The sequence below is a fragment of the Thalassophryne amazonica genome, chromosome 2 (assembly GCF_902500255.1).
Source record: "Thalassophryne amazonica chromosome 2, fThaAma1.1, whole genome shotgun sequence".
Classification (NCBI taxonomy): domain Eukaryota; kingdom Metazoa; phylum Chordata; class Actinopteri; order Batrachoidiformes; family Batrachoididae; genus Thalassophryne; species Thalassophryne amazonica.
In genome coordinates this window covers 104,082,093-104,101,653 of record NC_047104.1, presented here as the reverse complement: position 1 = coordinate 104,101,653, position 19,561 = coordinate 104,082,093, and the positions used below count along the sequence as shown (strand labels likewise).

Below are 19,561 nucleotides of genomic sequence, written 5' to 3'. Positions count from 1 at the left end.
TGCCACCCCTGTTCTCCCCACCCCCCATGCATATGGTGTGCATGCCAAATTTGCTGCAATTAAAAATGTGATGCGTGTTGTGGCAAAGGAGTCACAATATAGGGAAGCAGGAAGCAAGGGAATCCTTAGATCCCATTTTGTTCCTCATGCCCAAACCCCACCTGCACTCCAAAACCTACACAGAATTTACAATAACTAAACAACATGAAATTAAAATGCAAGAAGGCCACACACCCTCCCATCCACAGACCAAAAACTCCACAAGCCCTCCATGGACAGTTCTCATGTGGTTGTCTAGAGGAGGCAAAAGATAGAAAGATAAAAGAGCTCCTGGTTCATCATCACCACTGAATTGGGCTGCATTGCCAACATACGATTCTCACCCTGGTGGACAAAGTGCCCGATAAGAGATCTTTCTGGTACTCATCCATTGAATTTCACGAATGAAGCTAAAACAATGAGCCTTACTGTAATCCATGGGCTGTCCAGTAGCTGACCAGCTGATAAGCGGTCCCCAGGGTCTTCCTTCAGAAGGGAAGTCAAAATATTTTTTGCTGTTGATACAGGATCAAATTAGTTACAATAATCCAGACAAAACAATCTCCATCTCTAGCTCCTCTTGTGCATGGAGATATAATGCTGACATTCAATATACATAAGTACATTTATTTAAGAATGAGTGTCACCTTCATCACTGACTGTGTTCCAGATGGAATGAGTAAATTTGACTTTTTGCTCACTTATCTCCTTAAGTAGCGGTTCCTTTTGAGTGGATCGATACGGTGGCTCCCCACATAGTCTATAGGGACAGACAGGACAGACTCCGATTTCTGTCCAGTATTGAAATAAAACCACAACACATGCATTAGTTTGGGAAGTTTGTCCACTTACAACATGTACATAATGACTCCTATGCTCCACAAATCACACTGCTTGCTGAAAGGCTGTTCTTTCATCTTTTCAGGTGCTGAAAAACCACAAACATATTGTTTCATTTGTCATGGATATTTAGAAGTGAGCCACATATTGTTTTTTTTTTTTTCTTGTCAGCCATCAACCCCATTCTGCCCCACTGAACACATCAATATCAGCAGGGCTTCTTTGTGGCTTATGTTGATAATCACAAAGCCTTTCATTTGATTGATCAGGCTTCTTTATGGCACAACCTGAAAATTCAGGGGATCCTGACTAACTTCCTGCACATCTTAGCTGGCTGACTGACATAGACTGGCATTCATTGCTGCGTGGAGTGGAGGTGTAGTCTCTGACTTATTCACAGTCAATTCTTGCCACTGTGAGTGATGTGTTGTGGCTCCTCCTGTGCTCAGTGTTTGCATGGACCGGGTGTTTGGTCAGTCAATCAATCAATCAATTTTATTTATATAGCGCCAAATCACAACAAACAGTTGCCCCAAGGCGCTTTATATTGTAAGGCAAGGCCATACAATAATTACGTAAAAACCCCAACAGTCAAAACGACCCCCTGTGAGCAAGCACTTGGCGACAGTGGGAAGGAAAAACTCCCTTTTAACAGGAAGAAACCTCCAGCAGAACCAGGCTCAGGGAGGGGCAGTCTTCTGCTGGGACTGGTTGGGGCTGAGGGAGAGAACCAGGAAAAAGACATGCTGTGGAGGGGAGCAGAGATCAATCACTAATGATTAAATGCAGAGTGGTGTATACAGAGCAAAAAGAGAAAGAAACACTCAGTGCATCATGGGAACCCCCCAGCAGTCTAAGTCTATAGCAGCATAACTAAGGGATGGTTCAGGGTCACCTGATCCAGCCCTAACTATAAGCTTTAGCAAAAAAGGAAAGTTTTAAGCCTAATCTTAAAAGTAGAGAGGGTGTCTGTCTCCCTGATCCGAATTGGGAGCTGGTTCCACAGGTCCCACTATAATTATCTTATCTGAGCTAAGCATTAAGTCAGACAAAAGGTCTGAAAATTCACAGAGAAACTCACAGTAACGACCAGGAGGACGATAGATAACAACAAATAAAACTGGTTTTTGGGACTTCCAATTTGGATGGACAAGACTAAGAGACAAGCTTTCAAATGAATTAAAGCTCTGTCTGGGTTTTTGATTAATTAATAAGCTGGAATGGAAGATTTCTGCTAATCCTCCGCCTCGGCCCGTGCTACGAGCATTCTGGCAGTTAATGTGACTCGGGGGTGTTGACTCATTTAAATTAACATATTCATCCTGCTGTAACCAGGTTTCTGTAAGACAGAATAAATCAATATGTTGATCAATTATTATATCATTTACTAACAGGGACTTAGAAGAGAGAGACCTAATGTTTAATAGACCACATTTAACTGTTTTAGTCTGTGGTGCAGTTGAAGGTGCTATATTATTTTTTCTTTTTGAATTTTTATGCTTAAATAGATTTTTGCTGGTTATTGGTGGTCTGGGAGCAGGCACCGTCTCTACGGGGATGGGGTAATGAGGGGATGGCAGGGGGAGAGACGCTGCAGAGAGGTGTGTAAGACTACAACTCTGCTTCCTGGTCCCAACCCTGGATAGTCACGGTTTGGAGGATTTAAGAAAATTGGCCAGATTTCTAGAAATGAGAGCTGCTCCATCCAAGTGGGATGGATGCCGTCTCTTCTACAAATTTCTGATTTCCGATTGGGGAGGGGCCCAGAGAAAACTACAGAGTCCGACATTGTTTTTGCAAAGTTACACACCGATTCAATGTTAATTTTAGTGACCTCCGATTGGCGTAACCGGGTGTCATTACTGCCGACGTGAATTACAATCTTACCAAATTTACACTTAGCCTTAGCAAGCAGTTTCAAATTTCCTTCAATGTCGCCTGCTCTGGCCCCCGGAAGACAATTGACTATGGTTGCTGGTGTCGCTAACTTCACATTTCTCAAAACAGAGTCGCCAATAACCAGAGTTTGATCCTCGGCGGGTGTGTCGTCGAGTGGGGAAAAATGGTTAGAAATGTGAACGGGTTGGCGGTGTACATGGGGCTTCTGTTTAGGGCTACGCTTCCTCCTCACAGTCACCCAGTCGGCCTGCTTTCCCGGCTGCTCGGGATCTGCCAGAGGGAAACTAACGGCGGCTAAGCTACCTTGGTCCGCACCGACTACAGGGGCCTGGCTAGCTGTAGAATCTCCGATTCCGAGTCTCCAATTCGCCCAGCCTGGCCTCCAAAGCTACGAATAAGCTACACTTATTACAAGTACCATTACTGATAAAGGAGGCCGAGGAATAACTAAACATTTCACACCCAGAGCAGAAAAGTGCGGGAGAGACAGGAGAAGCCGCCATGCTAAACCGGCTAAGAGCTAGTAGCTGCGCTAAGCTAGCGGATTCCTAAAAACACACAAAGTGAATAATGTGTAAATAATTTAGAGGTGATTCAGCAGAGGGAGTGCTTTAGTTAAGGCACGTGAAGATTACACTGTGAAACAAATCGTTATCTAGGTAACTAGATCAATCTAACCGCGCAGATTAACAGCTGACAGATACAGCAAAACACCGCTGTGCTCCGGAACAGGAAGTGATACAATACCGCAGTGAGAGCCAACCCTGAGAGTGAGAGTCAGGTTGCGGAGTCCAGTGACTGTGTTGTTTCACTAACTTTGACTTTGTGGTTGAACCACTGGAGGCCCCAGTTGCACCAATGGAGAAGATGATGGAGTCAGTGGTTCTGAGTTTGTGATCATTCTGGGTCAAGACTTAGGCCCAATCCCAATACTCTCCGTTCACCCAACAACTTCACCCTTAAATGTGCCAAATGAAGGGAAAGGGTGAAGTGGGCAAAATGAGGGTATTGGGTTTGGGCCTTAGATCCAGCCCTTCACTGACTTCCTGGACTGGCCATCAGCAGTATATCTGCATGTGGTAGAAGTATTAAACCTGCTGAGAGGTTCTCTTATCCTGACAGTGACATTCTTACAGCCAAGGTGATCCCCAAATATCAACTTGCTTTGAGAGCAGGGTATGAACATACCAAGGATCCTTCCCAACCCATTGGCTGATAAAAACTGGACACAAACCCTGTGGCTATTCTTGTGGGAGGAGAGCCTATATCTCCGTTTTGCGACTTTAGATAAGCCTCACTGGGCATCAGGGTTTAAGTCCTGGCTACCAGGCACTCACCAAGGAACTGCCATCCCAAGCCTGGCTTGAGGAAAAGGATCTAAGAAAGGGTAGGCAAAACCTAGCTGAAACTGTTTCTAGCATGAGTGGAAAACTGCTGGTCTATGAAGGGAATACTGTCAGGTACACCTGAATATTGATGGATTGTGACAGATGAGATTGCTCTTCAATGTCCAATGTCATGAGAAGACTGGGAGAACTACCTCTGGACTGGCAGACATTTTTAAAAAAGAGACTTGCTCGCTATGGTTTGTCCGAGGCTCTTGAAGGCCTGTGCTGTGGAGCTGGGAGAACCGCTGCAACGGGTCTTCAACCTGAGTCTGCGGCCGGAGAAGGTTCCCTTACTATGGAAAACATCCTGTATTGTGCCAGTTCCCAAGATCAGTCGCCCTCGGGAGCTCAATGACTACAGGCCAGTCGCTCTCACGTCACACGTGATGAAAACATTGGAGCGACTGGTTCTGCAGTTCATGCAGCCCCAGGTGCAGGCAGTGAGGGATCCTCTCCAATTTGCCTACCGGGAGAGGGTGGGTGTTGAGGATGTGGTCCTCTATCTCCTACATCGTACTCTTAAGTACCTGGATGGGAGGGGATGCACTGTGAGAATGCTATTTTTTGACTTCTCCAGTGCTTTTAATACCATCTACCCCAGCCTTCTCCAGGATAAACTCAACATCATGGCTGTGGACCCCCATTTAGTGAGCTGGATCTCGGACTACCTTACCAATAGGCCGCAGTTTGTCCGGGTGGGGGACTGCAGTTCTTCAACTCTGACTTGCAGTACTGGAGCACTTCAAGGGCACAGTGCTCTCTCCTCTCCTCTTCACCCTCTACACCATGGACTTTCGTTACAACTCCAATACATGTCACATGCAGAAGTTCTCAGATGACACTGCAATTGTGGCATGTATTCGGGAGGGGGACGAGAGGGAGTACAGAGGCCTGGTGAAGGACTTTGTGCAGTGGTGCCGGCTGAATACGCTCCAGCTGAACACCACTTAAACAAAGGAGATGGTGTTGGACTTTCGCCAGACGCCACCCTCTCTGCAGCCCATTAACATCGGTGGAATGGAGGTGGAGGTGGTCTCCACGTATAAGTACCTGGGACTACATCTGGACAATAAGCTGAACTGGGCAGCCAACATGGACGCTGTTTATAAGAAGGGCCAGAGCAGAATGTATCTTCTCAGAAGGCTGGCCTCGTTCAGAGTCTGCCCTAAGTTAGTGCACCTGTTTTATCTGGCTATTGTGTCCAGTGTTCTTTTTATGCCGCGGTGTGTTGGAGGGCAGTGCTTTTAAGAAGGACATTCATCGACTGAACCGGCTCATTAAGAGGGCCGGTTCTGTAGTGGGTCTGGGCTTGGACTCTGTGGAGACAGTGGTGGAGCACTGAACACGAACAAAGACCCATGCCATCCTGTCTAATGAGAGTCACCCTCTGAACTCTGTCTTCTCCATCCAGAGAAGCTCAGTAAGCTTGAGATTTCTCTCATTGAGATGTTCTACACAGAGACTGAGGAACTCACTTGTTCCGTGTGCCATCAGGCTGTTTAACGAGGCCTCTGCTGGGAGGAGCAGGAGGGAGAATGTGCTTTAGCAGCTAGTTTGCAGTTATTATTTATTTATTTTTGTGGTGGGCTTTGTTCCTTCCATTTTATTGTATCTTTTAATTCTATCTTCATTGGAGTAAGAGGATATGGAAAATGAATAAAAGAATGACTTGCTGACTTTACTGTCAGGTTTCCTTTTTTCTGTGGGTGTTTCTTAATTTCCCCCGTGCTCCATTTTCTGTCTGCCTCCATGACAGATGTTTATGTATCTATTTGTTTGTCATGTTTGTGAGTCATCAGCTCATCCTCCCAGCCATTACTGATTTCCTCTTTAACACTTCAATAATTACAGGATTGTAAACTTTTTCCATGGTGTTCTGTTTGAAGGGAAACAATGGTGTCCATTCAGTTACATTCGTTTTTTGAAAGTGGAAGAGGCATTGGCCTCTCCAACAATATATGCTGGGATAGGCTCCTATCCTCAAGACACTCAAATACAAAACTGCACTGAGTAGTTTGAGAAATTAAGACATTAAGATGAGAGTCCTCCTCCTCTCCCCTATAACAGTGATCATATCTTCTCTGTGTTAAGATATCTTCCTGGTTACAAGTTCACATGATGGCAGACTGTAAGGTTCCGTTGTTGGGTTTAAAGATAACGAGTGGCTGTGCACCCTCTGATCTGGCTGAGTTATTCAAGCCTTATGTGCCAGGATGTGCCCTGTATTCGTAGAGAGCCATTTTTTGTGTGTGTTCTGGAACTTCAGAACATGATGGTTAATATGCCTTTTGTGTATTGTTTTATGGTTTTGCTGTACATCACTTTGAATTTTCTGAATGTGCTTTATAAATAAAATTATTATTATTGTCATCATCATCATTATTATTACTATTATTATTATTATTACATGTAGTAATAATAATAATAATAATAGTAATATGCAATAAAAATACAATTTAGTTTCTTACCCATGTACATAAGAGTTCCACGGGTGCCTGACAGCATATTCTCAATCCCAGTACCACCCATCTTTTCTGATAAGCCAAAGTCTGACACCTAGGTAGAAAAAAACAAAGATATACAAGACACACAATGATGATTTACACATACCAACAGAGCACAAAATATTTTGCTTTTACAGGCAATCTTATTTTTAACCTAAGCCGTTTGATATAAAAGGGTGACATTATAAATCACCCCTCATAAAAAATTATAAACTAAAAAAAAAAATCCCCAAGACATCTGTCCCAAAGGATCAATACATTGTGCCAAATTGGTACTGTAGTGTGCATTGCAGTCCTGGCAGGTACTGTACAATCAGTCGATACTACGTATTATATACTATGTTCACAGTTATTAAGACAAGTGAATAATCTGAACTTATCATGATTTCTCTGCATAGTTTCTATCTTCAAGCCATACAAACCCAAATGCTTACTGATTTAAGCATTCTTAGGTAATATGTATTTGTGTAATGAGGGAGCATGTGGCCCAAAGTGGTTCACACCCAACATGACTGTGTGCATAATGATGAGGCAGGTTTTTTGTTTGTTTGTTTTAACATCAGGTAAAATGGGCCAAAAAGGAGCTTTAATAGACACTGAAAAGTCAAATTTGAAAAATTAATTTAGGGGGTTGCAACACCTTAGAAATACAACAGGTAAGCTACTGAGGCAAGATCACCGAACAGTCAAATATTTTGTTGCAAATTGTCAACAGGGTCATAAGAAAACCGCAGAGAAGATGAAACTAAAAAAAAAAAAAAAGTTTAGGAATTGTGTCACCATATTCCTGAACTGCAACCTACCTGGAGAGAAGTAGAAGAACTTCAGTGCTCAGAAACAGGCCAAGATAAGGAAGGCTGAAACATGACCACCATTGAACAAGTTCACAAGTTGAAACTTCAAGATTGGGCCAAGAAATATCTGGAGAGATTTTTCAAAGGTTTTACGGACATAAATAAATAAGGATGCCCTCTTGAGAGACCAGATGGGTGGGCATGTGGCTCGATCACTAATGGACACAACTTCAAGTGAGACACCACCAAGGTGGAGGAGTGGTAATGGTATGGGCTGCTATTATCAAGGATGAGCGGTTTAGACCTTTTCTGGTTGGACTTAAAATCAACTCCCAAGCCTAATGCCAGGTTTAGAAGATACTTTCTTCAAGCAGTGGGATGGGAAAAAGTTTGTATCATTCAAGAAGGCCATGGTTTTAATGCAGGACAATGCTCCACTGTCATTAACATCCAATTTGTTATAGCAATATATCAATATTTCATTTATATTCCTTATGTATTCACTAGAATCTGGTTTATTGTTTTTTCCTATAATAATTTCAATTTTTAATTTTCAATTTATTTTAATTTATATAGCGCCAAATCACAACAGAGTTGCCTCAAAGCACTTCACACAGGTAAGGTCTAACCTTACCAACCCAACACAAATACAACTCCCATCTCTGGATGGAGCTGCACCTTAAACAGAAAAAAACCGAATCAGGCATTAGAAAGACAAAAAATACTGTATAATTTGCCAGCATTAAACAACAAGAAAAACAGAGAAATACTAAGGTGATCGCCGGCCACTAGCCCTAAACTTGACTAAAAGACCCAGAATTTAGGTAAAGTTGAGGCCGCAACCCGCTCCAATTACTAATAAATGAATTAAAAGAGTAAAAAGCATAAAACAAAACTGTACCAGTATGCTAGCCATATGAAAGGGAAAATAAGTGCGTCTTAAGTCTGGACTTGAAAATCTCCACAGAATCTGACGGTTTTATTGACGCAGGGAGATCATTCCACAGAACAGGGGCACGATAAGAGAAAGCTCTGTGACCCGCAGACTTCTTATTCACCTTAGGGACACAAAGTAGTCCTGCACCCTGAGAACGTAAAGCCCAGGCTGGTACGTAAGGTTTAATTAGGTCAGCTAGGTAGGGAGGTGCCAGTCCATGAATAATTTTATAGGTTGGTAGCAGAACCTTAAAATCTGATCTCACTGGGACAGGAAGCCAGTGAAGGGATGCCAAAATGGGTATAATGTGGTTGTACTTTCTGCTTCGTGTCAAAAGTCTGGCTGCAGCATTTTGAACCAATTGGAGACCCCTAATGCTAGACGGCGGTAAACCAGAAAATAGAACATTGCAGTAGTCCAATCTAGAAGAGATAAATGTGTGAGTGGATCAGGGTCTCAGCATCAGCCATAGACAGGATGGGACGAATCTTCGCTGTATTTCGCAGGGGGAAGAAAGCAGTCCTAGTAATATTTATAATGTGGAGGCCAAAGGACAACGAAGGATCAAAAGTTACCCCTAGGTTCCTCACTTTGTCAGTGTGATGTATGACACACGAGCCAAGGCTGAGCGTTAACTGGTCAAATTGATGCCGATGTCTCACTGGACCAAGAACCATCATTTCAGTCTTATCAGAGTTTAAAAGTAGGAAGTTTCTAGACATCCACCTTCTCACTGCTGCAAGGTAATCTTCTAAGGATTTTATGTGAACGAGATTACCAGCAGTTATTGGCATGTATAATTGAGTATCATCTGCATAGCAGTGAAAGGTAATCCCAAAACGCTGCAATATGTGCCCAAGGGGTGCTATATAAAGGGAGAAAAGCAGGGGGCCTAAGACAGACCCCTGTGGAACCCCAAATTTCATGTCACTGAGGTTAGAGGTAGTGTTACTGTACAAAACACAGTGAAAACGACTGGTCAAGTATGACGTCAGCCATGCAAGGGAACTCCCAGTAATCCCAAAATGATTTTCCAGCCTATCAAGTAGAATATGATGATCCACTGTATCAAATGCAGCACTGAGATCTAACAGCAACAGAACTGTAGTGGTGTCCGAATCCATTGTAAGCAGAAGATCATTCACCACTTTAGTGAGAGCTGTCTCTGTGGAATGATATTTTCTAAAAGCAGACTGCAGTGGCTCAAAGAGATTATTCTCAGAAAGATAGTCTATGAGCTGCCGTGACACCACTTTTTCCAGAATTTTAGAGAAAAATGATAGATTTGATATCAGCTGATAGTTTTTCAATACACTAGGGTCAAGATTAGGTTTCTTAAGTAATGGTTTAATCACTGCAGATTTTAAACATTTAGGAACAGATCCAGAAGTGAAAGAAAGATGAATAATTTCCAGCACAGTCGGCCCAAGAGTGGACCACAGGTCCTTAAACAGTTTTGTTGCTATAGGATCAAATAAACAGGTTGTGCTTTTATAATAATACTACAAAACTTTATTGTTCACTCATCTTCAACCGCTTATCTGGGATCGGGTCACGGGGGCAACAGCTCCAGCAGGGGACACCAGACTTCCTTTTTCTGGGCCACATTGACCACCTGTGACTGATGGATCCCAAGGCCTTCCCAGGCCAGTGAGGAGATTTAATCTCTTCACCTAGTCCTGGGTCTTCCCTGGGGTCTGCTCCCAGATGGATGTGCATGGAACACCTCCCTAGGGAGGCACCCAGGGGGCATCCTTGCCAGATGCCCAAACCATCTCAGCTGGCTCCTTTCAACGTGAAGGAGCAGCGGCTCTACTCCAAGCTCCCCTTCTCACCCTATCTCTAAGGGAGACACCAGCCACCCTCCTAAGGAAGCCCACTTCGGCCGCTTGTGCCCACAATCTAGTTCTTTCGGTCATGACCCAACCCTCATGACCATAGGTGAGAGTATGAACGAAAACTGACCAGTAGATCAAGAACTTCGCCTTTTGGCTCAGCTCCCTTTTTGTCACAACAGTACGGTAGAGCGAATGCAATATCACCCCTGCTGCGCTGATCTCTGGACAATCTCACACTCTGTTGTCCCCTCACTCATGAACAAGACCCCGAGGTACTTGAACACCTTCACTTGGGGCAAGAACGCATTTCCTACCCGGAGTAGGTAATCCGTCGGTTTCCTGCTGAGAGCCATGGCCTCAGTTTTAGAGCTGCTGATCCTCATCCCAGCCGCTTCACACTCAGCTGCGAACCGAACCACTGAGTGTTGGAGGTCACAGGCCGATGAAGCCAAAAGGACCACATCATCTGCAAAAAGTAGTGATGAAACCCTGAACCCACCAAACTGGAAACCCTCCTCCCCTTGACTGCACCTCAATATCCTGTCTATGAATATCACAAACAGCATTGTTGACAAGGCGCAGCCCTGGCAGAGGCCAACCCCCACCGGAAACAAGTCCGACTTACTGCCGAGCACCCGAACACAGCTCTCGCTTTGTGAGTACGGAGACTGGATGGCCATGAGAAGGGACCCCCCTCACTCTATACTCCCGCAGCACCTCCCACAGTATCTCCCAGGGTACTCGATCATACGCCTTCTCCAAGTCCACAAAACACATGTAGACTGGGTGGGCATACACCCAGACAACCTCCAGGATCCTTGTGAGAGTAAAGAGCTGGTCAGTCCTGGCTGGACCAGGATGGAGCGTGTATTGTTCCTCTTCAATCAGAGGTTCGACTATTGGCCAAACCCTCCTTTCCAGCACCCTGACTTTACCCGGGAGGTTGAGTAGTGTGATGCCCCTGTAGTTGGCACACACTCTCTGGTCCCTTTTTTAAATATGGTGACCACCACCCCAGTTTGCCACTCCTTAGTCAATGTCCCAGACCTCAACGCAATGTTGAAGAGACGTGTCATCCAAGACAGATCCTCCACACCCAGAGCCTTCAGCATTTCTGGACGGTTCTCATCAACCCCCGGGGCCTTGCCACTGCAGAGATGTTTGACTGCCTCAGTGACTTCCACCAGGGAAACTGATGATAATCCTCCATCAGCTTCTTGTTCTGCCTCTACTATAGAGGGTGCTCCGGTCTGATACAGGAGTTCCTCAAAGTGTTTCTTCCAGTGGTGGATTGCATCCTCAGTTGAGGTCAACAGAGACCCATCGTTACTGTAGACAGCTTTGATGGTTCCCCATTTTCCCTTCCTAAGGTGCCTCACGGTCTGCCAGAAGCACCTTGGTGCAGACAGAAAGTACTTCTCCATGGTTGCTCAAAACTCCTCCCACATCCGCTGCTTTACATCCTGCACAGCAGAGGCTGCCGCCCTTCGGGCCTCTTCAGGTCTGTCATGACCTTGCAACTGCCTCCAGAGTCCTCCAAGATAACGTCTCAGAAGGACTCCTTCTTCAGTCGGACGGCTTCCCTGAGCATTGGTGTTTGAGGGTTGCCACCCCTTGAGGCACCCAAGACCTTCAGGCCACAGCTCCCCGCTGCAGCTTCAGCAATGGAAGTTTTGAACATGGCCCTTTCTGGTTCAATGCTCCCAACCTCCACAGGGATGCTACAAAAGCTCCATTGGAGGTGTGAGTTGAAGATCTGTTGAACAGTGGGCTCCACTAGATGTTCCCAATTCACCCGCACTATCCATTTGGGCTTACCAGGTCCGCCCAAAGTCCTCCCCCACCTCTTATCCAACTCACCACCAGATCGTGATCAGTCGACAGCTCTGCCCCTCTCTTCACCCAAGTGTCCAGAACATGTGGCCTCAGGTCAGATGATATGATCACAAAATCAATCATCAATCTTCGGTCGGCCTAGGGTGCTCTGGTACCACGTACACTTACACTGTACACGTACACTGAGCAACCTGATGTTCGAACATGGTGTTTGTTATGGACAGTCCATGACTAGCACAGAAGTCCAATAACAAACGACCATTGGGGTTTAGATCGGGGAGCCCGTTCCTCTCACTCGCGCCTCTCCAAGTGTCTCTGCCATTGCCCAAGTGTACGTTGAAGTCCCCCAGCAGAACAACGGAGTCCCCCACTGGAGCGCCATACATTACTCCATTCAGGGACTCCAAGAAGGCCAAATACTCCAAAATGCTGTTCGGTGCATACGCACAAACAGTAGTCAGAGGGAGGCGATCCTGTGCCTTCAGGTGACGGGGGTGGGGTGACATCATGCTTTCTTCTTCTTCTTCTTATTATTAGTAGTAGTAGTAGTAGTAGTAGTAGTAGTAGTAGTAGTAGTAGTATTATACTACGGTCCAGTGCAATATTGAGTATGCCTGCAATTTGCAATTGGTATTGGAGATGGCAGTACTGCACCTTTAGTACATTACCATGAGCCATACAATGCAAAAGAAGAAGACTAAACTTTTTTAAGTAGACTAAACTTTAACAAATAAATTCAGCATATATCCTAATGTTCTTTTATGTTGTCAGATTCTGCACTGAAGTAGTTTAATTGGTCCCATTTTTTTTTAAATCAGATACCAGTCAGCAGCCATTATTTGTAGCTAAGGCTGGAGCTGTGTGGGGCTGCTTTCTTTGAACAAGAAGGGGACTTTGTTCGCTGCATGAACTGTGATGCTAAAGTATTGCAGGAGAAGCACCAGCTCCATGATTTACATCAGCAGGCAACCGCCAAAGGACAATTAGGATTCACCGCTCCTGTAGGAGAAAAAACAGGCAAACCCCGACCTCCACAAGTGGCTACATGCCACCTGTTAGCGTGTTGCCCCCCAGTAGGGCAGCTGTGACTACAGGTAGAGAGGTGCCTGAAGCAGCATTCTGTGGGGACATTTTTGTCAGGGTGAAAGACGAGGCTCACTTCACTATGGATCAACAAATCACTGCATAAATGTATCAATATGTGGCTGCTTGTACTGATACTGCATTGGGAAATGTCTTTGAGCGAATACATAGATTCTGATGATTCATTGGCAGTCCTTGCTCCACATGCATCCAAGTACTTTACTGCTTGGCCAGCCAGCAAAGGCCTCAAAAATGACAGAATGATGACATGACCCCCTTCCTCACCTGATTTAAACCCTGTTAAGAACTTGTGGACCTTCTATATGTGAGATTTACGGTGATGGAAAATAACTTCTTTCAGCAGCATTTGGGAGGCTGTGGTTGCTGCTGCATGAAAGGTTGATCATCAATAGATCAAGAAACTGAAAGAATCCATGGATGGAAGGCTCATGGCAGAAGGATGGCTATATTGATCACTGAATATTTTTGAAATTTGTTCATTTTGTGTTGTTTATTTATTATACTTTAATAAATGATAGTAAAGTGAGATGGGAAAATTTTTGTTTTTATTTCATTGCATAATAATTATGCAAAAGCATGTAGTATAGATTTTGTCTTCCTATAGTAAGCTAGCAGGGTGAACTTTAGCTAGATACCTAAAACATATTACATCATAGCTTCTGTTTCTATAATAAAGTAACCATATTTATAGCTTAGCCGACTAGCTATAATTAGATTTACAACAAGTCTACAGACTAGGTAGACATATACTACAATCTTCTCCTGTATGAATATTTAGGTTTTAGTAGCTTACTCCAATAATATTATGTAGTAACTATATTTCTTGTATAGGTTGTTTACTCCCCTCATTGTGTAAATATCACTTATATACATGCTGTCCATATTCTTGAGCAGCTTAGGTGAGTAGGGAGAGTTCCCATGGGATAAAAAAAGCTTTTAAACCTACCATCCCTGGTTCTCAAGACCAGGCACCTAAGTGGCTCTACTATTCTTTCTTTTTTAGATATTTTAATATATACTTTAATATACACTAGTAGAGTGCTACATTAGAATTGGTATGTATAACAGAAGATATACCTTACTGAATTTTCATGCACACAAACAGTTAATAACTGTGCACACACACATAGATATTCCCCAAATAAAGCCAAACCTCACTTTTTCTTTGTTAAACATCTATGATAGAGGTTTATTAACATTTTGGATTAACAAAATACACTGTATTTGATAAACAATGAAATTAATTCTCAGAAATACAACTTGCCTAATAACTGTGCATGCATTGTATGTTCAAACTGTAACAGTATATGAACTCAAGCCTGTTTGAAAAGTTAAAGTAGAACTGCTAAACTGTATTGTATAAGTTAATGTCTTTTTTTCCAAAAATCTGTTTTTCCAAATATCCCAATGAAAATCCCTATTTCTTCCAACTCCTACGTAATTCATCATGTCATTCTATAATGTTGTATATCATAAATGACATACAACTATGTATATTTTCTTTCAAGGCAATGCTCTAAAGCATTTTGCAGCTGCTTAGCAAAGAAAAATCAAATAATATACTTATGTATACTAAAATATATCTCCAATAAGTCCATTTCTCATATAAATATAAGAACAGTGAGGAAAATAGTATTTGAACACCTTGTGATTTTGCGAGTTCTCCCACTTAGAAATCATGGAGGGGTCTGAAATTTTCATCTTAGATGCATGTCCACTGTGAGAGACATAATCAAAAAAAAAAAAAAATCAGAAATCACAATGTATGATTTTTTTTAATAATTTATTTGTATGTTACTGCTGCAAATAAGTATTTGAACACCTGTGAAAATCAATGTTAATATTTGGAACATTAGCCTTTGTTTGCAATTACAGGGGTCAAACGTTTCCTGTAGTTCTTGACCAAGTTTTCACACACTGCAGCAGGGATTTTGGTCTACTCTTCCATACAGATCTTCTCTAGATCTTTCAGGTTTGGAGTTTCAGCTCCCTCCAAAGATTTTCTATTGAGTTCAGGTCTGGAGACTGGCCAGACCACTCCAGGACCTTGAAATGCTTCTTATGGAGCCCCTCCTTAGTTGCCCTGGCTGTGTGTTTGGGGTCATTGTCATGCTGGAAGACCCAGCCATGACCTATCTTCAATGCTCTTACTGAGGGAAGGAGGTTGTTTGCCAAAATCTCACAATACAGGACCCCATCCATCCTCCCTTCATACGGTGCAGTTGTCCTGTCCCCTTTGCAAGAAGAGCACCCCCAGAGTATGATGTTTCCACCCCCATGCTTCACGGTTGGGACGGTTTTCTTGGGGTTGTTCTCATCCTCTAAACATGGTAAGTGGAGTTGATTCCAAAAAAAAAAGCTATATTCTGGTCTCATCTGACCACATGACCCTCTCCCATGCCTCCTCTGGACATCCAGATGGTCACTGGTGAAATTCAAACAGGCCTGGACATGTGCTGGCTTGGGCAGGGGGACCTTGCTGCCCTGCAAGATTTTAACCATGACAGCATCATGTGTTACTAATGTAATCTTTGTGATTGTGGTCCCAGCTCTCTTCAAGTCACTGACCACATCCTCCTGTGTAGTTCTGAGCTTTCTCAGAATCATCCTTACCCCACAAAGTGAGATCTTGCATGGAATCCCAGACCGAGGGAGATGACAGCCATCTTGTGTTTGTTCCTCTTTCTAATAAATAATCATAGCAGTTGTTGTCTTCTACCAAGCGGCTTGCCTGTTGCCCTGTAGCCCATCCCAGCCTTCTGCAGGTCTACAGTTTTGTCCCTGGTGTCTTTAGACAGCTCTTTGGTCTTGGCTATGGTGGACAGGTTTGGAGTTTGATTGATTGAGTGTGTGAACAGGTGTCTTTATACAGGTAACAAATTCAAACAGGTGCAATTAATACAGGTAAAGAGTGCAGAATAAGAGGGCTTCTTAAAGAAAAACGAACAGGTCTGTGTGAGGTAGAATTCTTGCTGGTTGGTAGGTGTTCAAATACTTATTTGCAGCAGTAAATTATAAAAAAAAAATCATACATTGTGATTTCTGTTTTTTTTTTTTTGATTATGTCAGTGGACATGCACCTAAGATGAAAATTTCAGACCATGATTTCTAAGTGGGAGAACATGCAAAACCGTAGGGTGTTCAAATACTTATTTTCCTCACTATAGCGTAAGGTCAGAGGATACACGGAAACTCTTAGTATATTATCAATGCTACCAAGACAATGTTTCTGTGAAGGCTCTCAGTTGTCCAGGTGGTTTCCATAAACCCCTGGCAAAAATTATGGAATCACCGGCCTCGGACTGTTCATTCAGTTGTTTAATTTGTAGAAAAAAAGCAGATCACAGACATGACACAAAACTAAAGTCATTTCAAAAGGCAACTTTCTGGCTTTAAGAAACACTATAAGAAATCAAGAAAAATAATTGTGGCAGTCAGTACTGTTACTTTTTTAGACCAGCAGAGGGAAAAAAATATGGACTCACTCAATTCTGAGGAAAAAATTATGGAATATGGAATCATGAAAAACAAAAGAACGCTCCAACACATCACTAGTATTTTGTTGCACCACCTCTGCCAGATCAGCTTTGCAGGTTGGAGCCTTATCATGGACCATTTTCTTCAACTTCCACCAAAGATTTTCAATTGGATTAAGATCCGGACTATTTGCAGGCCATGACATTGACCCTATGTGTCTTTTGCAAGGATGTTTTCACAGTTTTGCTCTATGGCAAGATGCATTATCATCTTGAAAAATGATTTCATCATCCCCAAACATCCTTTCAATTGATGGGATAAGAAAAGTGTCCAAAATATCAACGTAAACTTGTGCATTTATTGATGATGTAATGACAGCCCCATATCATCAATGACTGTGGAAATTTACATGTTCTCTTCAGGCAGTCATCTTTAAAAATCTCATTGGAACGGCACCAAACAAAAGTTCCAGCATCATCACCTTGCCCAATGCAGATTCGAGATTCATCACTGAATATGACTTTCATCCAGTCATCCACAGTCCACAACTGCTTTTCCTTAGCCCATTGTAACCTTGTTTTTTTCTGTTTAGGTGTTAATGATGGCTTTCGTTTAGCTTTTCTGTATGTAAATCCCATTTCCTTTAGGGCGCTTTCTTACAGTTCGGTCACAGACGTTGACTCCAGTTTCCTCCCATTCATTCCTCATTTGTTTTGTTGTGCATTTTCAATTTTTGAGACATATTGCTTTAAGTTTTCTGTCTTGACGCTTTGATGTCTTCCTTGGTCTACCAGTATGTTTGCCTTTAACAACCTTCCCATGTTGTTTGTATTTGGTCCAGAGTTTAGACACAGCTGTCTGTGAACAACCAACATCTTTTGCAACACTGCGTGATGATTTACCCTCTTTTAAGAGTTTGATAATCCTCTCCTTTGTTTCAACTGATATCTCTCATATTGGAGCCATGATTCATGTCAGTCCACTTGGTGCAACAGCTCTCTAAGGTGTGATCACTCCTTTTTAGATGCAGACTAACGAGCAGATCTGATTTGATGCAGGTGTTAGTTTTGGGGATGAAAATTTAAAGGGTGATTCCATAATTTATTCCTCAGAATTAAGTGAGTCCATATTTTTTCCCTCTGCTTGGTCTAAAAAGTAACCGTTACTGACTGTCACAATTATTTTTCCTGATTTCTTATAGTGTTTCTTAAAGCCAGACAGTTGCCATTTGAAATGACTTTAGTTTTGTGTCATGTCTGTGATCTGCTTTTTTTTCTACAAAATTAAACAAATGAATGAACATGCTCCGAGGCCGGTGATTCCATAATTATTGCCAGGGGTTGTTGAGAAGCTTGAATCTTCGACTGGACTGGGTTGCTTGATGCGAGGACGTTTCGCTTCAAATCGCAGAAGCTTCCTCAGCTAAATTTCTTGCTCTGGTAGTCTGACTTCTGCCTTGACTCTTGTACAGAAGAAGATCAAACCAAAGCCAGCAAAAGCTGGAGTTTTAAACCTAACAAGACCACTCCTATTGAGAGGCAGACTGCTATTGGCAGTGACTAACAATTGCTCTAATTAGCACCTATTGTACTCTAGTTAGCACCCTCCTAATGACAGGGCAGCTGCCCCTCCTAAGATGGGCCTGACGCCTCTCCTGACGACTCTCCTGGCGACGTGAATGACTCATTACCATGAACAAAGAGTGAAACTGCTTTCACCCGAGTACCCCATTGTAAACAGGGGACAAAGTGTGTCTCGGACCCCCCTCCCCAGTTAAGGCTGGGTTTCAACTGTTTCACATACAACGCTTCCTTCACTCCCCTCTCAAACCATTTCTTTCCTCTGGCTAAGATTTTAACTTTCTTGTCCTCAAATGTGTGGTTAGTGTCTTTAAGGTGGAAATGAACTGCAGACTGAGGTCCACCGGTGCCCTCTCTGCGATGCTGGTATAGCCTTTTGTGCAACGTCTGCTTCGTGTCACCTATGTAGTGTTCGTTACAGTTTTCCTGACATCTGATAGAATACACTACATTGCTCTGTTTGTAACTAGAGATCCTATCCTTAGGGTGAACTAATTTCTGTCTCAAGGTGTTAACAGGTTTAAAGTAAACTGGGATTTTGTGCTGTCTGAAGATCCTCTGCAGTTTTTTCCCCTACTCCTGCTAAATAAGGGAGAGATACTCCTCTTCTTCTTGGCTCTGTCTCGTCTGTCTGGTCTCTTTGTTCTTTGGGACTTCTGCACTTTATCCAGGGACCATCATGGGTATCCACATACTGTGATGGCTGAGGAAACTCCTGCGATTAGAAGCAAAATGTCCTCGCGTCAAGCAACCCAGTCCAGTCAAAGATTCAAGCTTCTCTACTATGGCTACCAAGAGAAACATTGCCACCAATTGTCAGATTTTTTTTTTCTTGCCTTTTACCTATTTTGATGAGACTACTCCTGACAGTAGAATCCTCCCTGGTTAATCAAGAAAAACTAGATCAAGTTCGGCACCCTGTGAAGTAATGTGACATAGTTGTGAGATCAACTTTCATCCTAAACTAGATGGTCCTTTGTGCTAGTACACATGAGAAGATCCCTTGAATGAAACATTGATTTCCTCCTAAAGCATTAACAAATGCTGGTGCTCCGCCTTACTGGGGGGAGCTACATCTTTACACCTTGCCACATAGATCAACAATACAGGACCTACAATTTCCATTTTTAAATGTGCACTATAAAAGAAGATGACAGGTCATATTTTGGCAATATTATCAGATACAGAGAAAATCAATAACTGGTGGAAATTCTCCAGTTTGTGTCTTACTCTTACCTTGATGTCAATCATGTCCTTATCTCCACTGAGAGGCCTTTTCACAAGAATGTTCTGAAGTTTCAGATCTTGATGAACTATGTCTGTAA

The 19,561-nt window shown here is 43.0% G+C and overlaps 1 protein-coding gene across 1 annotated transcript; it reads right to left on the bottom strand.

Moving 5' to 3' along the window:
- Positions 1-294: 294 nt before the first annotated feature.
- On the bottom strand, positions 295-19,550 carry LOC117503971 (serine/threonine-protein kinase 33-like). Its single transcript, XM_034163300.1, has 6 exons — positions 19,473-19,550; positions 6,635-6,722; positions 892-967; positions 687-799; positions 469-554; positions 295-384 (listed from the first exon to the last, which is right to left on the bottom strand). Exons 1-6 carry the CDS (start codon positions 19,485-19,487, stop codon positions 295-297), a joined length of 468 nt encoding a protein of 155 aa, XP_034019191.1. The 5' UTR covers positions 19,488-19,550.
- Positions 19,551-19,561: the final 11 nt, after the last annotated feature.

What these genes read in the sequence shown, in the direction of transcription:
- LOC117503971 (XM_034163300.1), bottom strand. An exon ending in TGGAACTCTTATGTACATGG is followed by an intron (nt 968 to 6,634) that starts GTAAGAAACTAA and finishes GTGGTTTTTCAG; the next exon opens with CACCTGAAAAGATGAAAGAA. An exon ending in GGAGTCATTATGTACATGTT is followed by an intron (nt 800 to 891) that starts GTAAGTGGACAA and finishes CTGTCCCTATAG; the next exon opens with ACTATGTGGGGAGCCACCGT.